The sequence below is a fragment of the Penaeus japonicus genome, unplaced genomic scaffold, assembly GCF_977035675.1.
Source record: "Penaeus japonicus unplaced genomic scaffold, GWHDUDI00000001_assembly GWHDUDI00000008, whole genome shotgun sequence".
NCBI lineage: Eukaryota > Metazoa > Arthropoda > Malacostraca > Decapoda > Penaeidae > Penaeus > Penaeus japonicus.
Window position 1 is genome coordinate 3,900,000 of NW_028234410.1, and position 8,880 is coordinate 3,908,879.

At 37.6% G+C, this 8,880-nt stretch overlaps 1 protein-coding gene across 1 annotated transcript in view; it reads left to right on the forward strand.

Annotated features, from left to right (window-relative positions):
• The window catches only part of Ssl1 (general transcription factor IIH subunit 2 Ssl1), an 8,480-nt gene extending 1,111 nt beyond the window's left edge, over nt 1–7,369 (forward strand). Inside the window, exons 2-8 of the mRNA XM_043016383.2 lie at nt 238–439; nt 768–896; nt 1,224–1,397; nt 2,840–3,084; nt 4,786–4,926; nt 5,441–5,549; nt 6,978–7,369. Of these exons, the coding sequence (XP_042872317.2) occupies nt 238–439; nt 768–896; nt 1,224–1,397; nt 2,840–3,084; nt 4,786–4,926; nt 5,441–5,549; nt 6,978–7,103 (1,126 nt within the window). The 3' untranslated portion in view covers nt 7,104–7,369. The remainder of the gene's footprint in view (nt 1–237; nt 440–767; nt 897–1,223; nt 1,398–2,839; nt 3,085–4,785; nt 4,927–5,440; nt 5,550–6,977) is intronic.
• Nucleotides 7,370–8,880: the final 1,511 nt, after the last annotated feature.

The window sequence follows — 8,880 nt, forward strand, 5'->3', positions numbered from 1 at the left end:
TGTACCACAAACCTTCAGGAAGTATATTTTGGCACAATGGACCTTATGATTCTTCCATATACACAAATCTTAGCAAACATCAAGTGGATGTGGATAGAACATGGCCAGTATGATTACAGCCTCTATGAGAGTGTTAATAAGGAATTTAAAAACTTGAGAATCTTTTTTTTTTTTTTTTTCATGTAATAAATGAGATTTTATTCAATTGGCCTGACCATATTCACTCTATTTCATCAGGGAGGCAATACAGGAAGACGACTCAGGGCGACTGGAGCCCTCAGTCACAGACATGATAAGGCGAGCCAAGCGTCGGAAGCTGCTAGATCGAGAGGCAAGCGTTCGGCTTGGTATTATGCGACATGTTTTCATCATACTGGATCTGTCGCAGGCAATGGCAGAGCAAGACTTGAAACCAACACGTCAGATCTGCACACTAAAGGTTTGCTTTTTATTTCATTTTCAGATAGGCATTGTGAAGGTTAAGAAGTCAAATATCAATAGTTTCAGTTGTCTTGATTCAATAAATGTATAATCTTGTCTAATTATTGCTCTTATTGTAAATTGTAGTATTTGTGAATATCACATTTATGAAAGAAAAATGAAAACCACACACACTTCTAGATAAGTAATAATGATAATAAGAAAATTGGTACTAACAAAAACACATTTTAGGATTACTATTGCCATTCACCATAAATATCCCTAGACAGACAATCAAATAATACTGATCTGTATGCATTTCTTTTAGAATTACATTTACATTCCAGATATTAGATGAATTTATCCGGGAGTTCCATGATCAAAATCCCATTAGCCAGTTGGGCATTATTGCAACTCAGAACAAAGTGGCCAAGAGACATAGTGACCTGAGCAACAATCCACAGAGACACTTAGATGTAAGTATATTGTTATTTTTCTTTTGTTTTTTCTTCTTTCTCTCTTTTTTTTCTTTTACTCTTTCATTCTTTCCTCCTCTGTCCTTCTATTTCTCTTTCTTTTTCCTTTCATCCTCTTTCTTACCCTTTTTTTAGTTGACAGTTGGTTTATCTATTCTTTTGGAAAATTATTTGACAAACTAAACTAATGAATAGACTCCCTACAGATTAACTATTTGATCCGGTCTCCCTATTTTTTCTTTGCTTCCTTTTTCTCTTCCCTAATTCTCCCTTTCTCCCCTTCTCCCTCACTCACCACATGTGTTGTATTGTATCTTATGCTTCCAGTGTATTAAGCGTCTCCACGAGCTTCCATGTCGAGGAGAACCATCAATGCAGAATTCCCTAGAATTTGCACTGTCATCCTTAAAGCATCTTCCACCACACACATCAAGGGAGATTCTTATAATCTATGCTGCCCTAACTACATGTGACCCTGGAGAAATCGAGGCTACTATACAGGTAAGCCTGTTGAAATGTTATTCATTATTTCCTTATAGATAAATAAAAAACAATAAGTAATTTCATTCTCGTAATTGTTTCAGTAATTGCTTCTTTATTTTATGATGGGTGTTTTTTTTTTCTTATTTGATATGATAGGAGGTAGAAGAGTTTACCCATAAGATACTATATAAAGTAGCTTTATCAACCTCACTTGCAAAGGACACCATGGTCATAATCCTATAAGGTCATTTGCACAGAAATATTTTATAAGGATTACTTACTGTGATAATGTAAAACATAGGGTAAAGTGATACAGTTTCCCAATTAACCCATTGCAGACAGGGCAGGGCGCCTACCGACCTAACTGGTCATCAGGGCGGGCAGTCTACGACACTAGTGGCATTGGCTAAAGATTAGAGGGACGGGGGAAGGGTTTTCTCCGCCCTCTGGGTAGTGCAAACTAGCCCAAACAATATTTTTCTATAAATCCATCATAAAATGTGGGTTTCGGTTGAACCCTGTAGCTCTGGAGTTAACGTTACAGCCATAATACTTCATGACTGTGTGTGCATGCTTCAACTGTGAGCAGATCCCGATGACACGTCTTGTATGCATTGACTCCTGTCTTTTAGGCCTAATCAGTGCCAACATTTATGTCGTGACACCCATACGCAATGGGTTAAGATTTAGTTTTACACCATTTCTACTCCCAACAAAGACTCTATATGCTAGAATATGATATATGAATAGATGAATAAGATAAGCCATGAAACACAGAGGAATGTGACAGAGAAACGTCATTCTGAATGATGTAAAGAATAAAAGAGCTGATTAGTTTACTGGATGTTCAGGTTACCAGTCATGTGGTTTCTTTGGAAGTGTTGTCCTTTCATCATCATCAGAAATGTTGTTTAGTTTTAGACTTCCTGCTTTTTGTCTCATGTGTTTTCAGCTTAAGGTTGATAGTTTGTTACTTTTATACCCAGTCGCTTAATGTCCATGGTATGATCCATGTAATAGGATGTTCTGTAAATTAAATTAGTGTACACACTGCATTGTATAGCTATGTAAATACTGTGGTATACACCTTTTCACTATATACACAGGTTTTACTGTGGCTTTGCATTTCATGGTATTAGAAAAGAAAAATAATGAATAAAAGTAATAACAACAAAGCCATGCACAATATTCCAAATGTTGAGGGAATTTTCATATGTAGTAAAATAAGTATTTAGTTATATGCCTTTTATTCATTTTTTAACATTATGATAATGGTGATAATGATAATATAGGGTATGGAAACAGGCTCTTGTGACTAAAGTAAAATTCAGCTGTCTCATTACTGTGTTTTTAAAATATTGCCTACATGCAATGAAGGACTAGGGTTACTATCTACTGCACTACAGTATGACTATAATTGATTCATTATTGAGGATAATAACTTGTTGCAATCTTCACAGAAAGTCAAAGATTCCAACATCCGGGTATCGGTAGTCGGCATTTCTGCAGAGTTACACGTCTGTAAAATGATAAGCAAGGACACGGGTGGGTCTTTCTCTGTCTCTATCAACGACCTCCACCTGAAGGAGTTGATCTTTGAACACCTTGAGCCTCCGCCAGCATCTGTCAAGATGGACCACACGTTAATTAAGGTCGGCTTCCCCCACCAAGTCAATACTGATGCCAGGCCTGCTCTCTGTATGTGGTAAGTTGTCGGATTATATTTCCTGTTACTTGTGTGTTGTTACATCCCCAAAGTACTTACATTTGTTTGGAATATACTGTTTCATGATGCTGTTATATGATGGTTAGAATGTTTCAAAGATTGTTAGTGACATGGTATTCTTCTATTTGTTATGCTGTTGAAGCCAATATGATGCAATCAAAAACAAATGTTTATCTTCCAAGTATTTCCATTTGCAAAGTGGGGGGAAAAGTGGGGGACATCCGAATAAAAATTGAATTTAGACTGGACTTGAATGCCTATACATCTAAAGAATTATCTTCACTCATATTAGGCCCTACAAAATTATATTCAGCACTGCAACAAGGGTGTGAATCACCACTTTTTTAAAACTTTTAGTTCATTGAGACATCTTTGGGAGTGGAAATGTTTCGTGAAATTGCTATAAACATGATGTCTTGAAGATATAATCTTTTTTTTTATAAGGTGTGCAGTAATGTAGCACATATTTTGTGTCCAGAATTTTAAAGAAATCCAAGCTGGGTAAAGGGAGGGTAAATTTCCTCTTAACCCTTTGATGACGGTGCGTCACACCCATGTGACACGGGTAAATGCCCGATGACGGGGCGATGCACCAGTGTGACATTCCCGATGCAATATTGCATAGGCCTGGCGTAGGGGGTTTCCATAGCTGGGCCTGTCGGGATAGGGTTAAGATCGTTTTTATCTATAGGTCTTTCTTATGTATTCTTTATGCTCTTCATCAATTTAAAATCTGATTTTACCAATGAAAAGGCTGGTTGATATATATCATTTTTTCTAATGCTTTGTGACTTATTGTATTATTTATATGTAAAAAAAAGAAAAAAGAAAAGGAATCTTGTTTCTTTTCAGAATAAAAACTAATGTTTACAAAAAAAAAATATATATAAAAGAATGCACAAGAAAGATACACACACACTTATAAAAAGATAAAGAAAATCTGAAGTTATTCCATCATACAGGGTAGTCTTAACACTCCGGGGCCATTCCGGCTTTGCACGGTCGCAATACCAGGGTTTTCAAATGCATAAGCCTAATGCCTCGAGATTCTCGGACGCACAAGCTGCGAGCCTGGACTGCCCGCTCGCTCAACCCGAGTGCTGGGTTTGCCCTCATATCTTGTCTGGGGCGTCTGACGCAAAAACCACAAAACGTGTCATCATGTCAACCGGCTCCAATGGGTTAAGGACTGCCGAACCATCATGCTTGTAGCTGACCCCCTTTCATTCGTTATCATGTCATTATGTGCCAAATTCATACAGATTTGAAGGGAGTTTGCAGCATGGATAACTAAGAGGGTTCCCAACCAATTTAAAATCTGGTTTAACATTGCAAAGTCAATGACAGTGCACACAAAATGGTATGGACATTTTTAAAATTGTATGTAAAAGCATTCCAAAGGAACATTCAGTATTTTTATGGCATATAGATAATAGAGTCACAAAAATTGACAGTATTGTATATTTTTAACTGTGTTTTTCTGAAAATACATATGGTATATGTAATTTATTTTCCATCTTACCTCCTCTCTTTCTTTTCATTATACTCAAACATTTCAGATAAACCATTAGTAAGAAATGATTTATTCCCAGCTATTGTCAAAATGACTCTAAAGCTAGATTCAGCCACATTGCAAGAACAATAGCAAGCAACACAGATTATCTCTTTCTCTGCACACAGTCACCTCGATGATCTACCTCCTCTGAACACCCGCGGATACTACTGTCCGCAGTGCACCGCCAAGTACTGCGATCTTCCTGCAGAGTGCCGTGTTTGTGGGCTTATGTTGGTCACAGCTCCCCATCTTGCTCGGTCTTACAGGTGAGAGTTTTTCTCACTCTCTCTCTCTCTCTCTCTTTCTCTCTCTCTCTTTCTCTCTCTCTCTTTCTCTCTCTCTCTTTCTCATTTTCTCTCTTTCTCTCTCTCTCTTTCTCATTTTCTCTCTCGCCCTCTTTCTCTCCCTCCCTCCCTCCCTCCCTCCCCTCTCTCCCCTGCTCTCCTCCCCACCCCTTCCACTCCCTCCCACCTTTTTCTTCTTTCTTCTTTTCTTTCTTTATATTTTTTTAGGCAATAATGTTAAGAGTAATTTTAGGTATTTCAGTTTTGCTTGGGTCATACAAGTAGTTGCTAAGTGTTACTAGAAATTTGTTGAAATACAAAAATTGATTTCCTCTTTATATACATATTTGCATTGTAGAGCCATATATGAGTTAACAGCATTAAAATGTCATGCACTATAAAGAGCTAATTATAATTTTACAAAAGAAAAATGGAATAAAATTTCACTATAGGCCTAAGGTACCTGCAACGCTAAATTTCTCATGTTGTATTTCAGACACTTATTCCCGCTGAAGCATTTTGAAGAAGTACCCATCGAGGAGAATCAAAGCTACCACTGTTACGGCTGCCTGAAGCACCTGACAGAAGCTGCGTCTGAAAAAAATGTAAGAAAAGAGGCTTACCTTGTGTATTTCTTAATTTGTCTTATTTTTATTGATTTATTTGTTCATTTATTTATTTTTATTCTAATTTTCATTTTCATATTTTGTCCTCTCTCTTTGATTACTTGATTTATTTTTGTTTATTATTATTGCAAAGTTTCTCCCCTTTGGATAAGTGGCCTGTGAATGGTAGCTTGTTAAGGTGTTTGGAAACAGGCAATCAACCCTTACTTAACTTTTCTATTTGATTGAACATATTATATAACTATACAGCATTAGTCGATTTGAACATTTGTTTCTCATTTTTAACCCATTGCCGACGGGGGATAGATTTGCTTACACAGGCTCCAGGATGAGTTTTATTTCTGATCGAGGCAGCTTCTGCAATATAATTTGATTTTTCCCACCCCCTTTTAGTCACTCATTGTAGAGCTAGAGACATTTTTGTGTTTTGTTTTTTTGTGTGTTTTACTATTTTTAGAAATTTATATCTGTTATATCACAGGCTCCATCAATTCTGCAGTTGACTAAAATTGTAGTTCAGGGTCCATATCAAACACATTTTTTTTTCTTTATACTCAATGTGATAGAAGTATTTAATGTTTTAGGGGGGACAAAAAAAAAAACTTTATTTTTTCGTATTTCTAGTGATGTCATGAACAAACACGAAACTTAAACCATCCAAAATGAAGAGGTGGAAGAGGAAGGGAAACTTTGTGCCTTGTGACAGTGAGTGCACAATAAAAGGCATCCATACTGGACAGGGTCACATTGTATGCATTGGGCTGGTGTGAGCTCACCTTACCTCATCTCGTTCTGTCTGCACATCTTTCATTCTGCGGTACTTTGAGAGCAAGAGGCGGGACTTGCGATGTGCCATGCAACTCTACTGACGATAGTGCTTGCTAGAGGAATGTAGATGGGTGCAGTCAAGGCTCTCTCTCCAGCTGGTGCTAGAGAAGAAAGTGGTGCCATCTTGGTTTTGTATGTGAGTTGAAAACCATTTTGCTAATTATTACGGAGCCGTTATAATATTATGACTGCAATTGTCAACATCACTCACTCATTACTTATAGTACAATAAAATAACATAGTGATCCAGAATCCCCGAACGCCATGACGCACATTGTCAGGCAAGAGGTCCTGCGTCATGTATGACAAAAAAACACGTCATCCGTCGTTAACGGGTTAAATTTTAGATAGGGATTATTCATTTCTCAAAGCAAGGTTAATCATGATCAATCAGATGAAAAGCTTCTTCCTCAAATGCCCCCAAAATATACTTTATGCTCTCATGAACTCACTAAATCTCTGGATTGCTAATTGTTCAAGTTTGCTCATCAGATTGAAAACTTACGTCATACATCACCAGATTCATCACAAACAATAACATCCAAATTTGACTGACACCAATGATCTCGTATCCCACAGGTTTACATCTGCCGGATATGCAAGCAGGTGTTTTGCTTCGAGTGCGATATTTTCCTCCACGAGACGGTCCATTCCTGCCCAGGTTGTGCTTCAAACCCAGCAATATCTCAGTACTCTTCAACCTAGGTTAATAATTTATTTTAATAGATGAACTTCAAAACTTGATCCAAAAGACTATAAACGGCTGGAAGTAAATTATTTATAGTACAGTTTCTTTTCACATGTTACTTGCTCTGAATTTTTATGAATCTAAACTCCATTCATCATTGCACATGATGGTGGTGTTTACAGTTCATATCAGGATCTTTTTTTCTTCTTTATCAAATTTATTGAATGATTAAGATTGTAAGATATTGTGAACAAAAGATGGAATATATCTTCTACATTTCTAAGTCTGTTGTTTTATTTATATCTCTCCCACTCAAAAGTACTATTCTTTAACCAGTAAGTTTAACCTATGCCGATAGGGCTCTTTTGGCTCCAAATGGTCGAAACATTGGGATATTTCAAATGCATAAGGCTAACACCTCGGGTTATTCACCCACACTGGCTGTGGCCAAGTGCTACATGTCCGATCACCCAGCGCACCGGGCTATAGGCCAGGAAGATAGCCTGGTGGCTGGTGTTGCCACCACTTGATGAGATGTTTTGTTACCCGTTGTAAACGGGTTAATCTCTCTCCTCTCCTCTCCTCTCTCTCTCTCTCTCTCTCTCTCTCTCTCTCTCTCTCTCTCTCTCTCTCTCTCTCTCTCTCTCTCTCTCTCTCTCTCTCTCTCTCTCTCTCTCTCTCTCTCTCTCTCTCTCTCTCTCTCGCTCTCTCTCTCTCTCTCTTTCTCTCTCTCTCTTTCTCTCTCTCTCTTTCTCTCTCTCTCTTTCTCTCTCTCTCTCTCATACACACTCTTCCTCTCTCTTGCTCTCTCTCTCTTTTTTGCTCTCTTGCTCTCTCTTTTTTGTTCTCTTAGAAATACACAGTATCATCATAATTATGGGGTGGGGGGGAGATGATGGATGTAGTGTATGGCAATGGAAATTATTCCAAGTTTTATTTTTTGTTTTGTTTTCTAGATAAGAAGTTTATATTGGCAAAAACCCAAAATTAACCTGAATAATTTTAAAAATATGATCTATGTAAACTAAATATATAAACATATACATACATACATATATATATAATATATATATATATATATATATATATATATATATATATATATATATATATATGTATATATACATATTTTCTTATGAACTAACTTAACCCTATGACGAGGGTGCGTCACACCCATGTGACACAGCTAAAGTCCCGATGCCAGGGCATCATGCCAGTGTGACGTTTCCAATGCAATATTGCAATGGCCCGGCGTAGCGGTATTCACTTATCGCCGTGCCCCGTCGGGAAAGGGTTAATATATATGTGTATAAATATACATAGTCATATATACATGTTCATCAAAGTATATTTCTGTAGAGCTTTCATTTTTTATCTTGCTTTGATATCATGTTTTCTTAAAATGTTTAATTTGGCCTTTTGCAATCCTTAACCCGTTCCCGACGGGGCCAATCCGGCTTAAATAGACCAAAATTCCGGGACTCTTGAACGCATAAGCCTAACGCGTCGGGATTCTCGGCCGCACTAGCCGCGAGCCAGCGCTGCGCGCTGGCTCTTCCCGCGCCCCGGGCTAGACAAAGTAACGCGTCCCCGTCGTGTGGCCCAAAAACCACTAGACGTGTTATCTTGTCATCCGTCGTTAACGGGTTAACAGAATTCTTAAGAAGGATCAGGCTTGTTTGCATATATTTTCTCATGTATTTATTCTACCGTCTAATTCAGTGTCTAAAATCTACAAAATATTTTTATACATGTATTTACCTTATTTGGAAAATACCAGACGTGTATGATCAG